This window comes from Oncorhynchus tshawytscha, linkage group LG22 (genome assembly GCF_018296145.1).
Source record: "Oncorhynchus tshawytscha isolate Ot180627B linkage group LG22, Otsh_v2.0, whole genome shotgun sequence".
NCBI lineage: Eukaryota > Metazoa > Chordata > Actinopteri > Salmoniformes > Salmonidae > Oncorhynchus > Oncorhynchus tshawytscha.
The window spans coordinates 2,076,041-2,103,339 of record NC_056450.1 but is presented as its reverse complement, the minus strand read 5'-3'; the positions used below and the strand labels follow the sequence as shown (position 1 = coordinate 2,103,339).

General features: G+C 44.4%; 1 protein-coding gene across 2 annotated transcripts in view; it reads right to left on the bottom strand.

Annotated features, from left to right (window-relative positions):
• The window catches only part of LOC112221492 (agrin), a 274,243-nt gene that overhangs the window by 52,039 nt on the left and 194,905 nt on the right, over nucleotides 1-27,299 (bottom strand). For both annotated transcript variants that reach the window (XM_042303574.1, XM_042303575.1), the window contains exons 17-22: nucleotides 15,845-15,964; nucleotides 12,642-12,769; nucleotides 11,075-11,189; nucleotides 4,889-5,008; nucleotides 4,327-4,686; nucleotides 679-871 (exon numbers count right to left, since the gene is read on the bottom strand). In XM_042303574.1, coding sequence (XP_042159508.1) covers nucleotides 679-871; nucleotides 4,327-4,686; nucleotides 4,889-5,008; nucleotides 11,075-11,189; nucleotides 12,642-12,769; nucleotides 15,845-15,964 — 1,036 coding nt within the window. The remainder of the gene's footprint in view (nucleotides 1-678; nucleotides 872-4,326; nucleotides 4,687-4,888; nucleotides 5,009-11,074; nucleotides 11,190-12,641; nucleotides 12,770-15,844; nucleotides 15,965-27,299) is intronic.

Here is a 27,299-nt window from a genome sequence, read left to right as displayed (position 1 = left end):
CAACAACGGCTCAGCCGCTAAGTGGTAAGCCACAAAAGCTTACAGAACAGGACCCCTGAGTGCTGAAGCACGTAACGCGTAAAAATCGTCTGTCCTCGGTTGCAACACTCATTACCGAGTTCCAAACTGCCTCTGGAAGCAACGTCAGCACAAGGACTGTTCGTCGGGAGCTTCATGATATGGGTTTCCATGGCCGAGCACCCCCACACAAGCCTGAGATCACCATGTGCAATGCCAAGAGCCCTGACCTCAAACCTATTGAACACCTTTGGGAAGAATTGGAATGCCAACTGCGAGCCAGACCAAATTACCAAACATCAGTGCCTGACCTCACTAATGCTCTTGTCCCAGCAGCAATGTTCCAACATCTAGTGGAAAGCCTTCCCAGAAGAGTGGAGGCTGTTAGAGCAGCAAAGGGGGACCAACTCCATATTAATGCCCATGATTTTGGAATGAGATGTTCGACAAGCAAGTCTCCACATACTTTTGGTCATGTAGTGTATATGTCATTTTTTTACTCAAACCACCCGCAGACCGGATTGGACACCTCCATGGGCCGGATCCGGGCCGTATGTTTTTACACCCTGATCTACAGCTTGCTATCAATGCCATTTGACACAATTGAACCTCTTCCTGTTTTGTCCCTTCCTGTTCTATCACCTCCACCCGTCCACTCACTTGAGCTCCACCTTGCCATTGACCAGGGTGAGAGACAGGAAGTCCTTCTTGCCATCCTGGCCGTTGAAGAGCAGGATGCCCGTCATCTCGGCCACCCTGAACTCCATTGCGATGCGGACTGTGTGATAGGCCCTCATGGTGTCGAAGGCCAGATAGGACTTACCCCCGAATGACGGGATGAAGTATGTGATCACTGGGAAGAAGAGAGGGGTATTTATTTTTGGTAATACAAATTATCCCACCGATGACATGCTTTAAAAAAATCTTTGAGCTAATAAAATTCATAAAATAAAAAGGAAGGTTTTACATCTTCTTAGTCTACTTAATCTTAGTCTGAGGTGGTTTTAACCTTCCAGACTTGAAATTGTATCAACTCGCTACCCAAGTCTTTTACTTGCGACATATAGTTAAATGCATCAAAGAGAAACAATGGGTATATATTGAAGATGCTCATGCTCACCGCCAGAATATTTTTACATGTCTATTTTCAAAGGATAAAGCTAAGAACATTAACTTCATAGTAAAGAACACTAACAATATGGAAGAAAATGAAATGTATTCTACAATAACCAATATCCCTCTCTAAAAACACAACCTTAAGGTACAATCCTTGGAAAGCTTTTCAGAATTCACAGATAAATTGGTCCACATGGAACACTAAAGGCATGGAAACCGTAAATGACTTGGTAACAGGAAATACATGTATTACCGTAACAGAATTAAAAGGTACCAATAAAGATAGTTTCAAATACATGCAACTTAAAAGTTATATATCACAAACTTTTGAGTTAAAATCTTTTGTACATCAGAGCAACCTTGAGGGAATCTTATTTGAGTCAGAAAAGGATGTTCATATGATAGATAAGATATACATAATCATAACGACGTCGTAATCCATGCTTTCTGGGAATGCTATAAAGTCCGGAGTTTGTGGGCGAAACTACAAAGTGAAGTATTGCAAAGTCCGAAGTATTGCAATGTAAACTTACTTCTAATCCGCTGTCTGTATATTTCAAGATATAGCATATGGGGGTGTAGTGAGATACCCAATGGGTTGGACGATTCTCTTCTCATCACTCATCTTGAAAAAAAAGTATACTAAAAACGACTAAAAACTTGGAGGTCAATCCGCCATCATTGACACAATGGAAAAATCTAATGATTTATTATTGAAGTAGCATCGGCGACAAGAAAAATGTATTGGTATAATTTAAGGCGAAGTGGTCAACAATAATGCAGGCACTGGGGACAGGGGTGTGAGCATGCAGGTCTGGGCAGAGGAGATGTAGTCATTGTTTGTGTGTGTCTGTAAATTGTTGTTCGTACAGTTGGAGACAAGAGCCTAGTTAAGGTAATATAGCCTAGCCTAGGTAGGTAGGTCATACAGTAAGCTCAACATACAGATGTGTGGAAAGAGAGAACCTGTTACTTACAGAATATGTGCTGGTGTGTATCGTCAGGTAGAACGCTCAAGACAGCTTGATGATGCGTTTTCGATTTTATACTTGGAGTTTTGACATGAACGCACACACACACAAAACTAAGATTCCTTATGGAACCATTGTTATGTGAGATATGGATCACTCCAATATATTGGTACCACACCGCGGCGGAGGGATACATCAGAGGTGAGGATTTACAGATATACTCCTGTTTCACAGCTGGGGTCCGCCCCTATATAAAGATCCCATGATCACAACACACGTTCTCTAGCACTGTAGAGAATTGGAGTGATCCATATAATTTACATACGTAACCTTCATTATGTTTCACTATATTGAATCACTCCAGAGTGACTTGGCCAGGCAGCGCGGGACCGAGACGCAGGGGCCGTCGATGTGGAAGGGAGGTCCTGGCACAGTCCCAGGAAGGGGAGGCAACGCCCAGGACTGCTGAACCAACCGCAGAGGGAGGTGCCACATTTACCCAATAGTGCCTAGCAAAAATGTAAGAGGAAGCCCAGCTGACCGCAGCACAGATATCAGCGAGGGGCACTCTTCTCAGTAGTGCCCAGGACGCAGCCGCACCTCGTGTTGAATGTGCCACCACAGATCCCAGCACTGGACTTCCAGCCAAGAGGTATGCTGTCGTAATCATGTCCACAGATATCAGCGAGGGGCACTCTTCTCAGTAGTGCCCAGGACGCAGCCGCACCTCGTGTTGAATGTGCCACCACAGATCCCAGCACTGGACTTCCAGCCAGGAGGTATGCTGTCGATCCAGTGATAGAACCTCTGCTTTGATAGCCCAGCCCCCAGGGCTCTCTCATCATAGCAGACAAAGAGCTGGTCTGTTGTTCCCCCTGACCGTGTCCGCTCCACATAGGCAGCCAGTGGCAGAGGGTACAGGGCACAGCATGCCGGAGGGAGGCGCAGACTTCCCTGCCACTGCCGGGGGGTCGTAAGCAAAACCTTGGGGAGGAATGAGGGGTTGGGACGGAGAGATTATACTCCTCCCCCGGGGTCCATCCGGTAGCACACAGAACTTACTGAAAGAACATGGAGCTCACCCACCCTCTAAATGGAAGTAATCGCTAACAAGAAAGCCACCTTCATAGAGAGGTGTTTCAGGGAGGCAGACTACAACGGTTCGAAAGGCGGCTTTGCCAAAGCTGCCAAGACCACATCCAGATCCCAGCTCGTCATTGAGCGGGTCCTAGCTGGACGCAGGCAACGAAACCCCTTCATAAACCCGGAGAACAAAGGATAGCGCCCCACCGGCCTGTCCATCCACCCCACAAGGCAGGAAGATATAGTGGCCAAATACCCTCTCAGTGTAGAGGCTGCCAAGCCCTCATCCAAGCGAGACTGTACCTCAAACCATTTCGGATGTCTGCCGAGAAAATTAAAGAGAATGTGTGTCTATATATAGGTGCAGACCCCAGCCGTGACACAGGTGTACACGGGAGTAAATCTGTAAATCCTCACCTCGGATGTATCCCTCCACCGCATACACACTTGTTTGTCTCACTCTGCCATTACATTATCATCTTTGTTCTCCAAACTCAACAAACTCCTGAGTCATCTGTTTCTCTGTCCGCCTTTCTTTGTCTTGGGAGACTGTAGGCTGATGAAATCATCTTGTCTAATGATTTGATTGATTGAGGGAGGCTATGGGGCTGTCACTCACACACACTCTGACTCGAACACACATTTCCACCAGTTAATCCCGATCAAAGCAATTAGTGTAAATTATTTTAAGATGCAGCTGCGTGAGGTAATTTCTTATCGGAGAAACTAAGGGGAAAAAAGCTCTTGAGATTGCTCTGACAGCACTCAACAGTTGATTTTGACGCTCGGCACAGCAGACACTGATTTGATATCAGTTTACTTTAGTGTTGACTAGTAGAGTCTGATAGACTCGTTGGTTATTTACCTAGTAGTGTAGCAACGTTGATAGAGGTTGGATATCTATTGAGTCAAATAGACTGGAAGGTAAGCTGTATGAGTATGTGCATTATCTTTGATGCAAGCTAGGGTTCAGTTCAGCACTGTCATTTCAGGACATCAATACTTAAATAGAAACCTACTGTTCTCTTCCAGGATTGTGATCAATTCCATCTCCCTTTCAAAGTTCAGAGATGGAACCTAAGGTTTGTGTTTGTTTGTGTGTGTTGGTCAAGGAGGAGGGCGAGGGGGCACCACTCACATTTCTCGCAGACAGCACCCCCTCTCCCGGCAGGGCAGATGCAGGTGAAATCGGCGCCGTCGTCCTCGCATGTGCCGCCGTGGCGGCAGGGGTGGGAGTCACAGGGCTGCTGGGCATTGGTGTAGTGGGGCACAGGGCTGGTCCTGTGGAGGGGGGTGATAGTAGTGGTGGGAGTGGGGGCCATGGTAGGGGCGGCGGTGGTCCGGCGGCTGGTATAGGGACGGCGTGTGGTGCCCAGGGGACGGCGTGTGATGAAAGGGGAGTTGGGGGGCGGCAGCGTGGTGCTGGTGGCAGTGCTGGCAGTGGGGGTGGTGGCGGTAGCTGTGGTACTGGTGGTGAAGTAGGGGAGGGAGAACAGGCCTGGTAGACAGATGAAGAGAGGGAGATTCAGAGAAAGAGAGCAAATGTCAAGGAGCATGTCAGTCTTGGACTTTGATACAAGAACCAAAAAATGTCTACTCATGCTCGCATCGTCCTTCCTAAGAACATTGCATGTCCTCTCATGCTTCATGTTTGTAATTACATGTAAACAACGCAAGCCAATCCCCTGGGTGTGTCCTACCATAGTTGTTGAAGCGAATATTCTCCTCCTCTGGCTTCTTCACCACAATGGCTGTCTCCTTGGCTGCCTTCAGCTGCTTGAGCAGGGCTCCTTCAATGTCCTGCACCGTGAACCTGGTCTCTGTGGGACAACATGGAGGACAAAGACGTTCACAACAACCCAGAGGACACCACTCCACTAGGACAGCTGTACTTTACATATTTTATATATCACAGAGCTAGCACACCTGATTCAACTTGTCGACTAATTATAAAGCCATTGACTAGTTACAGTAAATTAGTTCCAAGGCTACCACAGAACTGTGAAACATTTGGTCCCAGAGGAGAGGTTTGAGAGACACTTAACTAGAAGACAGAGAAGCAATGTCCTGAAACGGCAGGACATTAGGAAATTCATTCCCCTCCCTCCATCCCATTGCAGTAAATATTAACGAGAGCGATCGAGGCCGCTTGCGACAAGACAACGACACACCACGACACACGACCGTCCAACAAAGTTTCACTAAGGTTCAGATGAACCTTTCTCATAACATTTATTTCAGATGGCCATATGAAATGGCCGACGCAGAGTTCCTTTATGGCAGCGTCTATTGCGTGGATGTAAAAGACACTGAGCGGAGCCAGTAAAAAGAGAAGAGGCGTGGAGAAGGGCAAGGTTTTTGGAGGTTTAATCCAATAGGGGAGAGGCACTAAAGCCTTGTTCACATTGGAAGTTCAAATCCAATTTTTTGGAATATCCGATTCTAATCTGTTATTTTTCCTTCAGGATGAACGGCTAAAAAGCACATGGAATCTGATATTTCAAGGCACATTTCAAACCACCTTCGTAGATAGTTTGAAGTCGGATGCAAATCTGATTCCTGTCCATGCGACTTGTATCTGAATGATAAAATCTGATTTACTTGCCCTCAAGTGTTTTTTATACTTATTTGGCATATTTTGTTGCTTGCTAGCTACTCTGTTGACAGTTAGGTAAGAACATGTGGTTGCTAACTCGTTACCTAGTTACACTAGCTAGCTACACTACATGGCCAAAAGTATGTGGACGTGCTCGTCAAACATCTCATTCCAAAATCAAGGGCATTAATATGGAGGTGGTCCCCCCCTTTGCTGCTATAACAACCTCCACTCTTCTGGGAAGGCTTTCCACTAGAACATTGCTGCAGGGACTTGCTTCCATTCGGCCACAAGAGCATTAGTGTGGTCGGGCACTGATGTTGGGCGATTAGGCCTGGCTCGCACTCTGTGTTCCAATTCATCTCAAAGGTGTTCGATGGGGATGAGGTAAGGGCTCTGTGCAGGAGAGTCAAGTTCTTCCACACCGATCTCGACAAACCATTTCTGTATGGACCTCGCTTTGTGCACGGGGGCATTGTCATGCTGAAACAGGAAAGGACCTTCCCCAAACTGTTGCCACAAAGTTGGAAGCACAGAATCGTCTAGAATGTCATTGTATGCTGTAGTGCTAAGATTTCAGTTCACTGGAACTAAGGGGTCTAGCCCAAACCATGAAAAACAGCCCCAGACCACTATTCCTCCTTCACCAAACTTTACAGTTGGCACTATGCATTGGGGCAGGTAGTGTGCTCCTGGCATCCGCCAAACCCAGATTCGTCCGTCGGACTGCCAGATGGTGTAGATTGATTCATCACTCCAGAGAACGAGTTTCCACAGCTCCAGAGTCCAATGGCGGCAAACTTTACACAACTCCAGGCGACGCTTGGCATTGAGCATGGTGATCTTAGGCTGCTTGGCCAAGGAAACCCATTTCAAGAAATTCCCGACAAACAGTTATTGTGCTGACGTTGCTAGCAGAGGCAGTTTGGAACTCCGTAGTGAGTGTTGCAACTGAGGACATCGGATTTTTACGTGCTACATGCTTCAGCACTTGGTCCGGTTCTGTGAGCTTGTGTGATCTACCACTTCGCGGCTGAGCAGTTCTTGCTCCTAGACATTTCCATTTCACAATAACAACACTTACAGTTGACCGGGGCACCTCTGGTTGGAAAGGTGGCATCCTATGACGGTGCCATGTTGAAAGTCACTGAGCTCTTCAGTACGGCCATTCTACTGCTAATGTTTGTCTACGGAGATTGCATGGCTGTGTGCTCGATTTTATACACCGGTTGCAACGGGTGTGGCTGAAATAGCAGAATCCACACATTTTGGCCGTGTAGGGTAGTTGACTACCGTGCCTAGCCAACAAGCAAAGGTGACAACAATTGGTTGTTAAATAACTTCTGAGTGATAGGAAGCACAAGCACAACCACTAATCAACCTACACTACTGTGCACACACCCGTAGTTACTATGACAACTAGCGTAGCCATGTCAGCAAATGACTGTTGTCTGAACACACACACATCCGAATTGACCACTTGTAACTTGTTGTTTGGACAATCAGTATTCCAAAACAGAACTGATTTGAGCATTAAGACCTGCAGTGTGAACAATGCTTAACAGCACTCTGGGGCTGAAATGAACCCAGTTCTGAAAGACAACGCCACCAAGCTCACTGAGAGGATTTGTTTTGTTAGTTTTTCCCTGTTGGCTCTTACAAATAACAAATACAGCCCACGTCTGAAAAAGAGAATAACAATGAAAATAGCATAGCCACGGTCTAGTGTGTTTTGTAAAATGGAATGACTTCCTGAACAATAATGCCAGTGCAGTGATACACTGCCGTAGCCTTTTGCTTGGCATTTAGAAACGTGTTTATATGTTTAATGAATGTGCTACACTAGCCATAACTGTCACAGTAATACTCTGGACCTAGTTTTGTCCCATGGAATAAATGTTGTGGATCTTTATGTTTTTCCTCAAAATCCTGGACTATCGGACCACCATTTTATTACGTTTGCAATTGCAACAAATAATCTGCTCAGACCCCAACCAAGGAGCATCAAAAGTCGTGCTATAAATTCCTTGATGCCCTTTCAGACTCCCTCTGCCTACCCAACGATGCCAAAGGACAAAAATCAGTTAACCACCTAACTGAGGAACTCAATTTAACCTTGCGCAATACCCTAGATGCAGTTGCACCCCTAAAAACATTTATCTTAAGAAACTAGCTCCCTGGTATACAGAAAATACCCGAGCTCTGAAGCAAGCTTCCAAAAAATTGGAACGGAAATGGCGCCACACCTTCCTACTAGATTGGAAAGACAGTACCGAAGAGCCCTCACTGCTGCTCGATCATCCTATTTTTCCAACTTAATTGAGGAAAATAAGAACAACCCAAAATTTATTTTTGATACTGTCACAAAGCTATCTAAAAGTAGCATTCCCCAAGTGAAGATGGCTTTCACTTCATTAGTAATAAATTCATGAACTTCTTTGAGGAAAAGATCATGATTATTAGAAAGCAAATTACGGACTCCTCTTTAAATCTGCGTATTCCTTCAAAGCTTTGTTGTCCTGAGTCTGCACAACTCTGCCAGGACCGAGGATCAAGAGAGACACTCAAGTGTTTTAGTACTATATCGCTTGACACAATGATGAAAATAATCATGGCCTCTAAACCTCCAAGCTGCATACTGGACCCTATTCCAACTAAACTACTGAAAGAGCTGCTTCCTGTGCTTGGCCCTCCTATGTTGAACATAAGAAACGGATGTGTACCAAACTCACTAAAGGTGGCAGTAATAAAACCTCTCTTGAAAAAGCCAAACCTTGACCCAGAAAATATAAAAAATGAATCGGCCTATATCGAATCTTCCATTCCTCTCAAAATTCTAGAAAAGGCTGTTGGGCAGCAACTTACTTCCTGAAGACAAACAATGTATACGAAATGCTTCAGTCTGGTTTTAGACCCCATCATAGCACTGAGACTGCACTCGTGAAGGTGGTAAATGACCTTTTAATGGCATCAGACCGAGGCTCTGCATCTGTCCTCATGCTCCTAGACCTTAGTGCTGCTTTTGATACCATCGATCACCACATTATTTTGGAGAGATTGGAAACCCAAATTGGTCTACACGGACAAGTTCTGGCCTGGTTTAGATCTTATCTGTCGGAAAGATATCAGTTTGTCTCTGTGAATGGTTTGTCCTCTGACAAATCAACTGTAAATTTCGGTGTTCCTCAAGGTTCCGTTTTAGGACCACTATTGTTTTCACTCTATATTTTACCTCTTGGGGATGTCATTTGAAAACATAATGTTAACTTTCACTGCTATGCGGACGACACACTTCAATGAAACATGCTGAAGCCCCAAAATTGCCCTTGCTAGAAGCATGTGTTTCAGACATAAGGAAGTGGATTGCTGCAAACTTTCTACTTTTAAACTCAGACTAAACAGAGATGCTTGTTCTAGGTCCCAAGAAACAAAGAGATCTTCTGTTGAATCTGACAATTAATCTTAATGGTTGTACAGTCGTCTCAAATAAAACTGTGAAGGACCTCGGCGTTACTCTGGACCCTGATCTCTCTTTTGACGAACATATCAAGACTGTTTCAAGGACATCTTTTTTCCATCTACGTAACATTGCAAAAATCAGAAACTTTCTGTCCGAAAATGATGCAGAAAAATGTATCCATGCTTTTGTTACTTCTAGGTTAGAGTACTGCAATGCTCTACTTTCCGGCTACCCGGATAAAGCACTAAATAAACTTCAGTTAGTGCTAAATACGGCTGCTAGAATCCTGACTAGAACCAAAAGATTTGATCATATTACTCCAGTGCTAGCCTCCCTACACTGGCTTCCTGTCAAGGCAAGGGCTGATTTCAAGGTTTTACTGCTAACCTAGAAAGCATTACATGGGCTTGCCCCTACCTATCTTTCCGATTTGGTCCTGCCGATTTGGTCCTACCTACACGTACGCTACGGTCACAAGACGCAGGCCTCCTAATTGTCCCTAGAATTTCTAAGCAAACAGCTGGAGGCAGGGCTATCTCCTACAGAGCTCCATTTTTATGGAATGGTCTGCCTACCCATGTGAGAGACACAAACTCGGTCTCAACCTTTAAGTCTTTACTGAAGACTCATCTCTTCAGTGGGTCATATGATTGAGTGTAGTCTGGCCCAGGAGTGTGAAGGTGAACGGAAGGGCTCTGGAGCAACAAACCGCCCTTGCTGTCTCTGCCTGGCCGGTTCCCCTCTTTCCACTGGGATTCTCTGCCTCTAACCCTATTACAGGGGCTGAGTCACTGGCTTACTGGTGCTCTTTCATGCCGTCCATAGAAGGGGTGCGTCACTTGAGTGGGTTGAGTCACTGATGTGATCTTCCTGTCTGGGTTGGCGCCCCCCTTGGGTTTTGCTGTGGCGGAGATCTTTGTGGGCTATACTCTGCCTTTGTCTTCGTCTCAGGATGATAAGTTGATGGTTGAAGATATCCCTCTAGTGGTGTGAGGGCTGTGCTTTGGCAAAGTGGGTGGGGTTACATCCTTCCTGTTTGGTCCTGTCCGGGTATATCATCGGATGGGGCCACAGTGTCTCCTGACCCCTCCTGTCTCAGCCTCCAGTATCTATGCTGCAGTAGTTTATGTGTCGGGGGCTATGGTCAGTTTGTTATATCTGGAGTACTTCTCCTGTCTTATCCGGTATCCTGTGTGAATTTAAGTATGCTCTCTCTAATTCTCTCTTTCTCTCTCTCGGAGGACCTGAGCTCTAGGACCATGCCTCAAGACTACCTGGCATGATGACTCCTTGCTGTCTCCAGTCCACCTGGCCATGCTGCTGCTCCAGTTTCAACTGTTCTGCCTGCGGCTATGGAATCCTGACCTGTTCACCGGACGTGCTACCTGTCCCAGACCTATTATTTGACCATGCTGGTAATTTATGAACATTTGAACATCTTGGCCATGTTCTGTTATAATCTCCACCCGGCACAGCCAGAAGAGGACTGGCCACCCCTCATAGCCTGGTTCCTTTCTAGGTTTCTTCCTAGGTTCTGGCCTTTCTAGGGTGTTTTTCCTAGCCAACGCGCTTCAACACCTGCATTGCTTGCTGTTTGGGTTTTTAGGCTGGGTTTCTGTACAGCACTTTGAGATATCAGCTGATGTACGAAGGGCTATATAAATACATTTGATGATAACATTTGCCATACTATACCATACAGTAAGGGCTGGTTTCTTGGACTAAGAAGCACTTTCAAAGGACAATCTCCATTGAACATGCTTTTTAACCTGTGCCCGGGAAACTGGCCCAGAGTGTGTTCATCATTACTTTTTATCAAATAGTTTTTACCTGGGTTGAAGTGGGCCTCGATGAAGGCCAGGATGGAGTTGCTGGGCGCCAGGCTGCGGACTTGGACACTCATGAAGTCCTTCTGCACCTCTGATTTACGGAACAACTCGTTCAGCTGAGCCAGGGAGGAGAAACACATTCATTAGTACATACAATAGACAAATATTTTGCAGTTTAGGTTGTCCCTCCCTGTTTCAGTCTGTTGTGTTCTGTTTCGTGCATAATGAATACAACCAGGATGATGAATGAGCGAGGTAATGAGCTCTGTGCAGTGGCTCATCCAATTTGAGTGCAGTAAAACTCATTTCCCGGAAGGATGGGGGAAGACTATGTCTGCATCCAAAATGGCACCTTATTCCCTGTATAGTGCACTACTATTGACCAGGGCCCCTGTTCCATTTGGGACGCAGCCTATGTCAGGGAATAGGTCTTCTACTGTGTAGAGCACATTGGGCCTGGTCTGGGTGCACAAATTGACATTTAGCTGCAGATAGGGGTATAATTACATGAACATGTTTTTTTCTGAGGCAGTGGTAAATGTCAGGTTAGCATGGCACACGCTGGCTGCTGATTGGTTTAGCTTCTGATTCACAATGTGGGTGTGTGCCCAAATGAAGTCTAAGTCACTGTCAGGAAGTAAATAAGCTTGTAATCCACATGGTTTCATGCTTCCCTACTAGAGAGAGCATAACATTCATCATGTATCTCACTCTGTTGGCTCAAGTTGAAACCTTGAGGGAGACATAAGGCGCTGTACCAAGTACCTGACCTAATTCTTGTTTATTTTCAAAAATAGAGCTAACTCCTGCTGACCACTCATCGCAAGAGATTTTGAAGCACACACAATTGGGTTATTCTCCTGATCCTCCTCTGTTCACTCCAAATGATTTGTATGGGGGTGAATGACATCACTCCCACTACACTATATTTTCTATACTAGCCTACTGTATGTTTATGTCTCTGTACATACTCCTCAGGTACCCCTGCTGGGTAGAGGGCGGGACTGCAGGTAGCATAACAATACCAATCCGTGTGTGCCCAGACACAAACCCCCACACGGACACACTGAACCAGAAACATGGCCACCTCTCCCCCTCTCTAGTTTTAACCTCAGGTGATATCCACACACAGTCTCTAGCAGACAAACACACACAAGGGGCTAGAGGGATGGTTTTGCTATCTAGTGCCACAGCTGGCCCCCACAAGGCGTAGGATGCACACACATACAGACACACAGTCACACACCGAGTGTTGTGAGGTGGTAGATTAGGCTTCGACGCGGGCCAGTGACACCATTTCAACAGCTGGCGAGAAGCACACGTGTGCGTGCGCCCACACACACACACACACACACACACACACACACACACACACACACACACACACACACACACACACACACACACACACACACACACACACACACACACACACACACACACACACACATGCAATGTCCCCGTTTAAGAGCAAGCATTAACTTTGACAACCCACACTTGTTCGACAGACCGTTTTTGAATCACTGACTATGGCAGCTAGTTCTGTATGTAGGGGGGTTGCTACTCACAGCACTCTCGATGCTCCTGGCCGTCTCGCCAAACAGCTCAGACTTGGGATCCTCCATCTCAGGGGTGTAGAAGACCTCCTGGCCCTCCACCTGGTCCAAGTGCAGGAAGCCGCTGAACCGCATGGTGGCTGGGAGGAAATGGTGTCACACACAAGTTATAAACGTTTACTTTCTGTACCTGTGAGGCATGCGGTGCCCTCAACTACCCGCCCTCGGCTTCAGACAGTGACCATTTGGGTGGGGTAGTGCCAGTCTGGGGTTAGTGATGGAGTGTGTGTGTGTGGGGGGGAGGGTTAGTGTGGTTGTTTTTTATGGTGGGTGTGGCTGTGGAGTTGAGGGGGCAGAGCCTGTGATTGGCTGCAGCGGAAGTGGAAAGAGTGGATGGTGGGATATGAAGGAGGAATGAAAGAAGAAGAGAAGAGGAAGAGCAGAAGGGCAGGGGGTGGAGTAATGGAGGCATGGAGGACTGAGTAGAGAGAGAGCTCAGTTAGACAGACAGGAGATATTGACACACATATTACAAAGACAAGCAGAGAGGGACAGACAAGACAACACGCATAGCAAATATTAAGAAAATGTTCTAAAAGTCTCCAGCTTTGGCAAAGACAGTCCCACACCTTGCCCTTAAACATCCCCATTTCCCTGTTCAAAATCCTTCAACCCCCAATGGCCTCTTGCTATTGTTCCGGCAACACAATGGCAGGGAGACTCAAGACATCGTGAAAGAGAAGAGTGAAATAAAGCAGGAAGCAGGAGAGAAAGGGGGCTGGAGAGGAGATGAGGAGAGGCGCTGATGCTGAGGTTTCATGCCACGGCTCATAATCAGCTGAACAAATTGCCCAAATCAATCATGGTGCCCTGTTTGGAGCTCGCCTGAAAAAAAAAGTGAAGAGCATTTGTATGATTATCGTGGAAGATAGCCATAATTGTATCCTAATGCCGCCAAACCGGTGACTGACAAAATTGCATGATAAGGACTTTTTTTGGCCGTTGTCTCCGCACGACACACATCGATTCAAATCTGATGGGGCAGCTATTAAATAGGAACAAATGGGGAAGGTTTGGATGGAGAGCAGAAAAAAGAGGAGAGGAGAGCAATAGATCAGATTATTTTTATATGGGTAGAAGACAAAACAGAGGAGGCCATTTTTCCGACGAGCAGCAGCCGTGATGGACAAAGAGAGGGATGGGGAATTATCAGATAAGGTTGAACTGTGAAACTTAACAGGCCTTGTCTGAGTTTAACTTGCCACTCGCAACTTGCATTGGGAAAGTGGACAGAAGCTTTGTTCTTAGTATTAACATATTCAACTCTGACGCCCTCTGGTGGCATTTTGTAAATGACTCATAATATTGTATACTACCCTCATAAAGTAGATTTAATTTCAAAACTATAAGTCCTACAAACACATGATTAGTACTGTTAGAAAGGTAAGGACTGTGGGATTATGATAAAGGGGGATGATAAAGGGGGATCAGAAACAATGTGACTATAACAGAGCCTTAGATACAGCAGATAAAACAAATGTGTTTGTGTGTGTGTGTGTGGGGGGGGGGTCACAATTGAGAGATTTGAATGTCTCGGTTTAACATTAAATATGCAAACAATTATTGTTCCAAAAGGCTGTTTTTTATGAAAAAACCTAATGGTGTCTCTCTAAACATGCACAAATTCCCAGACAGGACATGTGCAATGTAATTTTTCGTATTACAGGAATCATTTTTCATCTTACTGGAATGATATACATATGAGCAGCAGGGAACTGGCAGGTAGCCTAGTGGTTAGAGCGTTGGACTATTAACCGAAAGGTTGCAAGATCAAATCCCCGAGCAGACAAGGTAAAAATCTGTCGTTCTGCCCCTGAACAACTGTTCCTAGGCCGTCATTGTAAATAAGAATTTGTTCTTAGCTGACTTGCCTAGTTAAATAAAATAAATTAGGAGAAAGCTGAAGTCTCTACCTGACTCTACCTAAATATATCCCGTCTGATTCCCAGTTTGTCCAGTAGGAGAGCACATGATGTCTCTTGGCAACTTCAACTTCGTCACCGTGCCAAAATGGCTGAACAGACACTACTTTTCCTATTGTAAACAAGTGAGATAGTTTGATTTCCGTAAAGACAATGGCTGTAGCTTTCAAATGGTACGTCACTTTCTAATTTCTGACAACAAAAAAAGCTTTTTAAATGGGAAACCATGCGCATGATACATATACTGTAACTGATGCAAGTTATTACACTTTTCAGATGTTTCAATGGTGTGGCAACAAAGTCAGAGTAATTGAAATCACTCCCACTGATGCTTATCTGGGCTAGACAGAAAAAACAAATATTGCGACTACGAGGATGCATAAAAATGTTTGCACTTACTGTAGAGATTTTGGACGGTTAAAGGAACACAAACATGATCAAAATGTCCATTTGCACACCAATAAAATTTGTCCACACCTTCTGGTGATCGTTTACAGGGCGATCTAAAGTTAACTACGCTTGTTTTCGCTAGGAGTTAGCAAATAGCGGTTAGCTCCTCTCCTCAGAGAGATCACTTACACCATCAATACAGGAGGAAAGTAAAGCAAGACGCTCCGCTGATAGATATTACACCTTGCCGGTCGCCATGGACTTGTCAGTTCCATCCTAATGAGTGTGATATCATCCTTTCTCAGGAGTAGAAATAGGTCTGGCGTATTGATTAAGGAGCGATACACTCTATAAATCGGTAACTCTTTGGCAGAATGAGCTATCGATCGACAAAGGGTGGGTGTGACACCGTTAGCGCCTCGCTACTGCTGACAAATGGATGTTTGTGTATTTCGTCATTGCGTGATGTGGCATACTGCAGATGTACTGTACCGAGACTGTATTGTAGTGCTAATAGCGTGATTTCATTTCATAGACGGTAGCGACTGGTAATGTTGGTGTGATTTCATTTCATGGACGGTAGCGACTGGTAATGTTGGTGTGATTTGATGTCAAGGACGGTAGCGACTGGTCATGTTGGTGTGATTTGATGTCAAGGACGGTAGCGACTGGTCATGTTGGTGTGATGAGAAAGAAGCAACACAGCTCTAGATTTTATATGAGCACATTGTTTCATATCCAATAGTCCTCTTCAATTTCAAGTGTACCTCCTAAAGGGGTTGAAGAGAGGTGAGGTGGTAAGTATAGGAGGGGAACAGGAGAGGGGGGTTGTGGGGTACTTACAGGGGCATTTGGCTCCCTCAGGGCTGCTAGAAGCCGTCTTGCCATCAGGACAACAGCCGAAGGGAGTGTTGTCACACGACGAGCGGTCCTCCGCTGTGGGGATGGTGGTGGCTGTGGGGTCTAGGGGAAAGAGAGGAGGGTTCATAATGCTTCATAACACCTCATAACACTTCATAATGATTCGTAACACTTGTAACACATCTTAGATCTGGCGGTGGTGGCTACAGTCTAGGGAACTAGGGGAGAGAGAGGAAGAGATTCATAATGCTTTATAGCTCATTTTAATGCTTCATAATACCTTTGTAACCCCAACCTCGGAGAAGCTGCATCTGGAGCTCATCTCCATTATGAGAGCCATACTGTAGTAGCTACATAATGGGCTGCATACCGTTATAATGGCACTAAGTACTTTGTGATGAGGGTTGATGAATAACCACGGAAACAGCTAATCTCTTCCACTGATTGGGCGATTGCTATCTGCACATTTCCACTGATTGGCAGATGGCAATCTCCAAACACTTTGTCCCAGAGAACATTGCCTTTGCTATAAATCTAGGAATACCCTGACCTCATCTCCAATGGGGTAAATTGGCTACTCTTACAGTACACCAGGGAATGGCCTGCACCCGTTTCTCTCTTACGGGGATAGGTTTCTCTGTGGAGCAGCTTAACGGTCACCCTAAGATTAGAAATGATCGTAGAGCAAACAACCGTGGCTTGCTGAATAAGTCGTTAAGACGTCAAAGGGGGAAGGTTGTCTCTTCAAGGACTCCCTGTCATCGCACTCTGAGTGAAACACCCGCCGCTAGGACAGGAGTCTGTGGAGAAACAACTCTAGGTCAGGGATTGGAAGGAAGGGAGAGAATGATGGAGGGGAGTGTTGGCGTCTACAGGGCATCTGTTGGCACATGGATTTACGGACCACAGCAATTGAGTTGGGAGGATGGGGGTGTAGGGAGGTGTGCTATTGCTCCATTGGGAGGCAAACACAGATCTACCCAACCACAACCACCCCCCTGTTTACATAAACATACAACTAGACACACAGACACATAGGAGACCCAGGTCTCCTTGGCAGACAGGCCATGTGTGCCAGGCGTCAGCGAGCGCTCCGGTCTGCTGGTGACAAGAGAATAAATCTGCAAGAGGGAAAAGCGTCAGAGGAAGCGCTGAGGCTCTTGTTCCATCAATTCAGGAGTGTCAAAGCAAGCTGTTGGGTCACAGAGCTTTGGAATGGTAAAAAAAGCTGATTGAAAAGGGTTAGTCTACAGGTCTCTGGAGTGTGGTGCTTGGTGGAGTGGTTTAGCTATAAGGCCAGAATGCCGTGGAGGGATTTTACTGTGTAGAGTGAGAGTTGTGTTCCGTATCACTATGCTGCAATGACAAGGTAAGACAAATTCTTATCAAGCTATCAACTCAGCCTTGAAACAACCCCCCAACATAAGCCAATAATCTCATCAACTTTCTGTTTTCCATTTCTACAAAATCTGTTATGTGGGGAGAGAAATGCTTCAAATATGAAAATAGCTTCTTATTTTAACAGAATGGAGGATACTGTAACAACAATTTTCGTTTGGAACACATTCTTGTATTTCTCTGCTTAACATTTGGATTAAACTGAATGCAAAGGACACTTCGAAAACACACTTCTGTTGTGGTGACATAACATCAGATAATGACATGTATAACGTCAAACAATGACATGTTTAAAATGTAAGCATGACTTTGTTTGATGTTATACATGTCATTATTATCAGTTTAATCCAAATGCTAGCTAACATTGAACCTGTTTGGTTAACTTTAGCTAGCTATAACAATTGAGATTTAAGTAAATTGTTTAGCTAGCTAGCTAATTAACGTTACATGTCTAAACAAAAGACCCCAAGTTAAAGCTTGCTGTTAGCTAGCTAACGCTAGCGGAGGTTAGATGGCTGGCTTGCTAGCTAACATTGAACCTGTTTGGTTGACTTTAGCCTGTTTGGTTGACAATCGGTTTGATTTGCTTGCTGTTAGGGTGACCAGATGTCCCCGGAGTCCCCGTTTTTGGTGGCCTGTCCCCGGCTGGTGCTGTCCCCGGAAATGTCCCCGTTTTTAACTGTGCATTAAAAACAGACTGCAAAGTGAAATAATATATACTCACTCTTCTACTAACTACATGTTGGGGCATAGTTTTAGAGAAAACTGCTGTGGAAAACTCGTCCAGAAGCTAGCAAGTATCAAGTGAATCCACAACATCACCACAAACAAACAAAGTTAAACTTGTTTGAGATACTAGCTAATGATGTTATAATGTCACAATTTATTATATAGATAGATGCTCTGCTTTATAAGGTTTTAAATAGGCTATGCTAGCTAACATTAGCTATGTCGATCTAGCTAGGTTAGCCAGCTACTGTCATGGTAGCTAGGTTAAAAAACGTTCACATGTAAACATGCAGTGCTATTTTGAAAATATGATTATATTCAATTCATGCACAATTAATTATGATAATATTTATTTGTAGATTACAATTTTAATGGTTTGGCATTATAAGTAGTGTGAAAATATATTTGGACATTTTCATGGATAATATTAGCATAATGTTTTCTGTTAGAGAGTGGAGAGGGAGGAAGACTGGATAAGAAGAAGAGTGAAAGAGATAGAGGAGGAAAGGTAAAGATATGATTACAGAGCCTGCCAATTTATTATTCTAAACCATTTTTTTTAGATAAAATACAAAAATGAGGCAAGCAATGGGAATCTATTAACCAAAGTATTTGATCTAATAGTAAAGGAAAAATGAAGGGACTAAAAAGAGTGAAGCGAGGAGAGTGTGGAAGAGTGAGGTGGAAAGGTAAAGAGAAGGAAAGGAAGAAATAGCTGGAGTGGAGAAAAATTGGAGAAGAAAAGGTTAAGAGAGTAAGAAGAGTGACACAAGGAGAGTGAAGAAGAGCAGACAGAGGAGGTACAATGACTCTTTCCAAGAAACGGAAATGCCATTTTAAAGACAACATGATGAGAGAATTTCCATGTATACGCTCAGGTCAAGACGATAGAATGGTTCACTGCACCCTTTGTAATTCCTCTTTTTCAATAGGCAGCGGGGGAAGAACGGCAGTGGTAGAACAACAGCAGACGAAAAAGCATAAAGCCTCTCCGATTGCCCGTGTTGGTATGCACTCTGTCACCACATTCTTCAAGCTGTGCAGGAGGGTGTCTTTGCATACCACACTATGCGACACAATCATAGTTACAGATCTATGGACTGCACAGCACAACTGACATGAAAGCTTTATGAGCCGAAGTGTACATGTGCTAGGACAAAATGTGAAGCCATAGTGAGTAACGTGTTAGCACCATGGGCAACTACTTTGGTAAGACAGGACCTAGACCAGGTTGAATTTGTGTCCTGTCCATTGATGCGTTCAATCATGGACATGTATAGCTGCTGCCAGATACAGTGTGGCAAAAAAGTATTTAGTCAGCCACCAATTGTGCAAGTTCTCCCACTTAAAAAGATGAGAGAGGTACATAGGTACACTTCAACTATGACAGACAAAATGAGAAAAAAAATCCAGAAAATCACATTGTAGGATTTTTAATGAATTCATTTGCAAATTGTGGTGGAAAATAAGTATTTGGTCACCTACAAACAAGCAAGATTTCTGGGTCTCTCACCTTTTTACGTGGGAGAACTTGCACAATTGGTGGCTGACTAAATACTTTTTTTGCCCCACTGTATATGGTGGCAACACATCTGTCGAAACAAAACTGCTTGATTTTGTTGAATTGAAAGGAGAAACAGCAGAGGAGATTGCAGCTGAGGTCCTGGTGGTCATCCAAAAATGTAACCTGCAAAACAAAGTTGTGGTATTCTCTGCCGACAACACAAATACCAACTTTGGAGGACTGAATAGGCCGGGGAGGGTCAATGTCCATACCAAAGTTAAAAAGGCTCTGAAGCGGGAGGTGATTGGCTGAGGTTGTCCTGCCCACATCATTCATAACAGCGGGGTGAGGTGATTGGCTGAGGTTGTCCTGCCCACATCATTCATAACAGCGGGAGGTGATTGGCTGAGGTTGTCCTGACCACATCATTCATAACAGCGGGAGGTGATTGGCTGAGGTTGTCCTGCCCACATCATTCATAACAGCGGGAGGTGATTGGCTTAGGTTGTCCTGCCCACATCATTCATAACAGCGGGAGGTGATTGGCTTAGGTTGTCCTGCCCACATCATTCATAACAGCGGGAGGTGATTGGCTGAGGTTGTCCTGCCCACATCATTCATAACACGGCCAGAACAGTTTTGGTAATGATTCCCCTTGGTGTTGAGTACCTGCTCACAAAGATATTTGGATATTTTCATATTTTCACCGTCAGAGTAGAAAGTTTGTTGGCCACAGTGTCTCCTGACCCCTCCTGTCTCAGCCTCCAGTATTTATGCTGTAGTAGTTTATGTGTCGGGGGGCTGGGGTCAGTTTGTTATATCTGGAGTACCTCTCCTGTCCTATTCAGTGTCCTGTGTGAATCTAGGTGTGCGTTCTCTAATTCTCTCTTTCTCTCTTTCTCTCTCTCTCTCGGAGGACCTGAGCCCTAGGACCATGCCCCGGGACTGCCTGACATGGTGACTCCTTGCTGTCCCCAGTCCACCTGGCCGTGCTGCTGCTCCAGTTTCAACTGACCTGAGCCCTGGGACCATGCCCCGGGACTGCCTGGCATGGTGGCTCCTTGCTGTCCCCAGTCCACCTGGCCGTGCTGCTGGACCTGAGCCCTGGGACCGTGCCCCGGGACTGCCTGGCATGGTGGCTCCTTGCTGTCCCCAGTCCACCTAGCCGTGCTGCTTCTCCAGTTTCAACTGTTCTGCCTTATTATTATACGACCATGCTGGTCATTTATGAACATTTGAACATCTTGGCCATGTTCTGTTATAATCTCCACCCGGCACAGCCAGAAGAGGACTGGCCACCCCACATAGCCTGGTTCCTCTCTAGGTTTCTTCCTAGGTTCTGGAATTTGTCTTTCATCAGTAGAACACGCCTGCCTCTCCTCCACCAGTTATACAAGGAGAATGGTCTAATGCCTCACATCAAAAAGAGAGCTGGCCCAAGCAAGCACAGGTTATACCTGAAGCATGAGGACTTGCAGCGAGTGGTGAACTTCATCAACAACTACGCAGAGAATAATGCAGTAATATTACCAGGACGCTACTCAGGACACAAACACTTTGGTGGAAAGCTGCTGCCATCCCATGTGACAAAAGCAGCAGTGTGGCATATCTACAAGGAATCGATGACAACACTTCGCATGTAAAGCATAAACACATTTTGATTATTTAATTGACCTCCAACATGATTGGCACTACTTTTATTGATCTCACATTATTTCTGTATTTTCTAGAGGTACGTGTAGTCAGGCTGTCTTCCTTCAGGAATCTGTGGGGACAATTGCTGCCCCACATCTCAAGCACTAAGCCCAGGGCAGATCTTTGCTGGCAGTGCCAGAGGAACAACTATCAGGTCTTCAGATCTGCCAATCTGCCAGAAGCTGTTAAGTTTGTGCTCTGCCACTGTGCCTGGCGGACCATGCACAAACTCCACCACAGTCTGGACTTTCACTTCCTGATCACAGGCCACACCAAGTTCTCCCCCGACTGGTGCTTCGGGATCATCAAGCAGAGCTTCAGAAATACCAGAGTGAACACTTTGTCTGAGATTGCTGGTGTTGTGAAGGACAGCACTGTGACAGGGGACAACATCCCACAGCTGGTTGGACTGGAGGATGGTACGGTGCTGGTGGAAAGCTATGGTTGGCAACAACACCTGACTCCGTATTTCAGGCCGCTGACACAGATCAAGCAGTACCAACACTTCAGATGAATATCATTTTCATTAAATTGTATGAGGTTATTATTCTTATCTAAACTTGGGAGGTGAATTGATGTTATGCTATTTCCTGTTTTACAGCTTCGGTGCTCTGGAGCCTGGTGTTGTTGTCACCAAGAAGTGTTCGGACTCGGGACCATGTTTTAGCTGCTGTGCAACACTGACATCCTTCCTCCCACAGGTGGTCTGCCTGTACAAGCACCACCTGGACTGGACACAGCTAGACAAACTTATCTTTTTGAGAAGATCGGGGAGTTTTGTGACGAAGAGGCTATGGACATCACATGCCCTGCACCAAAGTCAAGGGCATGACAGAAACAGGCTCTCGAAATATAGATTCGCTTGTTCATGCGTTGTTCGGACGAACCAGTCATCAGCACTATCTGCAGTGCTTCGATTCAAATGACTCTCTACGAACACACACGCCATACATTGCTGCAACTATATATATATTTTATCCTGCTGCTCAGCCACTTTTTCCCTAATTGTATGCATACAACTACCTCGTCTATCACTATCGTTATTAATATTGTTCGTGTACATACTGTATATTATTTTATTCATATTATTTCTGATATTGCTACTATGCAAGTAACCATTTGGCTGTACCATTTACATCTTCCGTAGAGACCCATCCACTTCGCAAGACTAATCAATATTCATTTTATATATAAATATTTTGCATTGTGTGGTCGTAACATGATTTTGTAACATACCCCACAGACTCACTAAACACAAATGCTTCGTTTGTAAATTATGTCTGAGTGTTGGAGTGTGCCCCTGGTTATCCGTCAATGAAAAAAAATGAAAGAAATTGGGCCGCCTGGTTTAAGGAATTTGAAATTATTTATACTTTACTTTTGATACTTAGGTACATTTGTGCAATTCCATTTACTTTTGATACTTAAGTATTTTTAAAACCAAATACTTTTAGACTTTTACTCAAGTAGTATTTTTCCTGGGTGACTTATACTTCAGTCATTTTCTATTAAGGTTTCTTTACATCTGGACACTTTCTGTTTACCTGGAATTCTTCCTTATTGTAGGTGTTACCATTTTTAGTCTTAATCTTTACTACACTACCCACTGTTTAGCACATGACCTCACATGTGAATCCTTAACGTGTTAGGGCTAGGCAGAATACTGCCCCTTTTGGATGAATTGCGTGCCCATAGTAAACTGAAGAAAAATCTGTCCAAAATTGCTAATATATGCATATAATAATTATTATTGGATAGAAAACACTCTAAAGCTTCTAAAACCGTTTGAATTATGTCTGTAAGTATAGCAGAACTCACAGGGCAGAAAAGACTGAGTGTCGCGAGAAAATGGAAGGTGACCAGAGCACGCTTTTTGGAGAGACGTTCTTTTGTTCCAGAATGCCTGAGACGAAGCAAGAATGTCCGATAGATTAGATAATTGTTTTGTACGTTTAGAACATCCTAAAGCTTGATTCTGCACTTAGTTTGACCAGTTTAGTCGACATATAATATGTAATTTTGAAGTTTTGATGCGCAACTGTTCGGGACCAGAAGTAATTTTGGATGCATTTCAGCTGGAACTCATAGCATACACTACTATAAAGGCACACTAAGTGAAACAAAACGATGTATTGGGTAAGTATGACTCCTTCCACTACATTCTGATCGAAGACCATCAAAGGTAAGGGAATATTTATGTTGTAATTTTGTATTTCTGTTGACTCCAACATAGCGGAGAAATATTGCTTACGTCTGAGCGCCGTCTCAGATTATTACATAGTGAACTAATTCTGTAACGTTAAAAATAAATGTAACACAGCGGTTGCATTAAGAAGCAGTGTATCTTTCTAACTATATGTAGAACATGTATATTTAGTCAAAGTTTATGATGTCTATTTATGTTATCTGGCGGCACTATCTTTAATTTCTCTGGACATTTTTGAGTATTTTCTGAACATGAAGTCAATGTAAATGGAGATTTATGGATATAAATGGCATATTATTGAAAAAAACATAAATGTACTGTGTAACATGTCCTATTACTGTCATCTGATGAAGATTTTCAAAAGGTTAGTGAATGATTTATTTTTTAATCCCGCTTTTATAATTTTATATTTTCTGGGACAAAATGGCTGCCTCTTGTCTTTGTTTCGGTGGTGGTCTAATATAAATATGTGGTGTGTTTTCGCCGTAAAACATTTAAAAAATCTGACATGCTGGGTAGATGGACAAGGTGTTTATCTTTCATTTGAGGTATTGGACTTGTTAATGTGTGGAGGTTAAATATTTCGAAGAATATTTTTGCATTGCCTGCACCACGGTTTCAGCTGAAGGGGGGGGTGGCGGACCCTGAGAGGGACGCCCCGCTTTAGAGATGGGTGTGGCTAAAGCTTAAGAGGGTGAACAATGCTGAATGGGTGTAGACAAAGGAGAGTTCTCCAGTAGGTACCAAAACATTCAAAGGCCTTTTTCTCAAAAGTGTATCAACTTCCAAAGCAGAATCACTTTCCCATTGTTCCTCAAAAATGCAGTGTATGGGGGATCACGTGACCCTTGAACGAGATGGCCGCATGAACTAAGAGCTCCGCTAACTAATTAGCCTCCAAGAAGAAGCTAGCTTCAGAAAAAGCTAGCGCCATTAGCCAGGAGCAAGAGGACCTGCTCCCCCCCGAGGCCCAACGAATGCCAACCTCGCACTCTGTCGAAGACATCCTTTCTGGGTTGAGATCCCAATGTACAGAATTCAACACTAAATTAGATTAATTCTCATTAATTCTCAGCTCAGTGCGATAGGGGGCAAGGTGACAATCCTGGAAAACGCTTTGCCTGACTTCAACAACAAGATGGACGCGCCTGGACGAGGCAGAGGGGCGAATCCTATCCATGGAAAACTTGACAGATGCCATGGAAACAATAGCATATGCTAAAAAGCAGAGAAAACAGAGGACCTGGAAAACAGGGGACGAAGGAATACTTGTGTTCTATTAAATCTGGGCGAAAAAGAAGAGGGAAACATGCCACTGATCCGCTACCTGCAAGACAAACTTCCAGAGTGGCTCCACCTGTCCACCGACAGGCCCATAGAACTCGAGAGAACCCACTGAGCACTAAGGCCCCCACCAGCAGCCAGACAACCACCGCGCCCAATCACCATACGTTTCCTGAGATTCACCGACAAGGAACAAGTCCTACAGGCGGTGAAAAACAACACCATCACAGTGGAAAACGCCAACCTCACTTTACACCAGGACCTGTCAGCTGGAATACGCCGAAAGCGCCGAGAGTTTGACGAGGTGAAGAAATACTCCATTGACCGAGGCATCTTCAGGGGATTCAAATACCCAAACGAGCTCAGGATTTTTCACCAAGGAGCCTTTGAAAGACAGTCCTGGTCAATGAGAAACGGACCATTGATTGAATGCGATTAATGCTATTACTAAAGGAGGTAAGACAACATATAGCCGATATCCAAAGACCCACCCGCCCCGCTAAATGTCATTATAGCCGTCAAATTAATATGTATTTTCCTTTAGCTGAGAGGGATAGGCTCTATAGCCTAACCTAGGCCTACTAATGTTTCAGCCTACTTTTATTTCCTTGTTTTTGTGTTGCTATAGGTAAATGTAGGCTGGGCTATTGATTTTATGTTCTCCCTCTTTTAATGTGGTCTGGACGGGGGCTACGTTGTCATTTACTCAATGGGGGGCGGAGAGGAGAGGATGAGGCATTTCTTTGGTGGGGAGAGGGAGACGTTTTGCGTTGCTAACTGTTCACGTTTTTTTTTTTTTTTTTCTGAACACAGAATTGAGACTGAGCGGGGGGTAATAGATCCAACGGGATATGTTGAGTTGTTAGGGAACTCGGCTGGGGTGTTCAGAGATTATTATTTTATGTACACCATTTATTTTCCTTTTATGTGAACGCAGCTGTAATTACTATCCACTTTTACCCAGAGATGACTTGCACTAAAGTTCGATTACTGTTCGATGACGATGACTAGTACCTTAAATCTATTGACATGGAACTGCCATGGTCTAGGGCATGTAATAAAACGGAAAAAGATACTATGTGCTCTAAAAAAGGAAGGAGCAGACATCGCACTATTACAAGAGACACACATCTGTGATGCTGAACATGCCAAACTCCGCAGAGCTGAGCTTGGGTGGGACAGGTGTATTTCTCATCTTTCAAATCAAACAGCAGCCATACTTATCCATAAGAATGTTTCATTCATAATTGACAAAAACATATCTGATCCGGAGGGGAGATTTATTTTGATAACTGGGTCACTATATGGTCAACCAATTACTACCTTAAACATATACGCCCCTAACACAGATACTCCTGCTTTCATGTCAAAAATGATAACCCTGTTCAATGAGCATTGTGTTTCCTTTGGCATGGTGGCCGGAGATTTTAATTGTACCCTTAACCCAACCCTAGACAAATCATCTCAAGTCCCCACCACAAATCCTAGATCTGCAAAGATGTTGAAATCTCTTACTAAAGAGATGGGACTGATAGATATCTGGAGAGAGACTAATAGCTCATCTATGGACTATACATACTACTCTAATGTCCATAACACCTACTCTCGTATAGATTACATTTTTATCACAAAGATTTTCATAAATTTAGCCACATGTACAATCGGACCCATAGCACTTTCAGATCACGCCTTTGTCCACCTCCGCTTTGACCTCTGCAAAAACATCCCGAGGACAAAGAGCTGGAAATTCAACACCTCCATGTTATCAAACGAAGCGTTCCATACATTGGTAACTACATGGATAGACAACTACACACAAGATAACAAAGATTCTCCTGTTTCTCCGGCCACAATGTGGGACGCTGCCAAAGCCACACTAAGAGGTCATCTAATTGCATATGCTTCCTCTAAGAAAATAGCAATGGAAGCATACAGGTTAGATCTTGAGATGGAGCTGGAATGCTGTGAAAAAATACATAAACAATCCCCAGACAGCACCTCCTGGAGTCACCTTAAAGCAGCCAAAGCCAAACTGAATTTGGACTACACTCGGGAGATAAAAAAAAGTTTTCTTTACTAAACAGAAATACCATAAGTATAGCAATAGGCCCAGTAGATTGCTTGCTTACCAATTAAAAAGGAGCAGTCAGAGCGTACAATCATGGCTCTCAGAACAGCAGAGGACAAGGTCACATATGACAAAAAAGATCAATTGAACTTTTCATGATTTTTACCAAACAAATACCTCTGAGAGAAAACACACGGAGGCAGAACTCCACTCTTTCCTAGAGGGAATCTCGCTACCTAAACTATCAGAGACCGACCAAGAAGATCTCAACTCCCCCTTCACTCCTGAGGAGATCCTGGAGGCAATTACCTCCATGCCACCTAATAAGTCCCCAGGCCCAGATGGATTCCCCAGAGAGTTCTACAAAGCTTTTTGGATCCAGCTCAGTCCTATCTTCATGCCAATGCTGGAGGATTTTTGCAAAAACGGAGTTCCTCCAGACTTAATGCACACAGCTCGCATTACAGTGTTGCTCAAAAAGGACAAGGACCCCCTATCCTGCTCTTCCTTCCGGCCCATAAGCTTGTCGCATTTCGACTACAAAACACAGTAA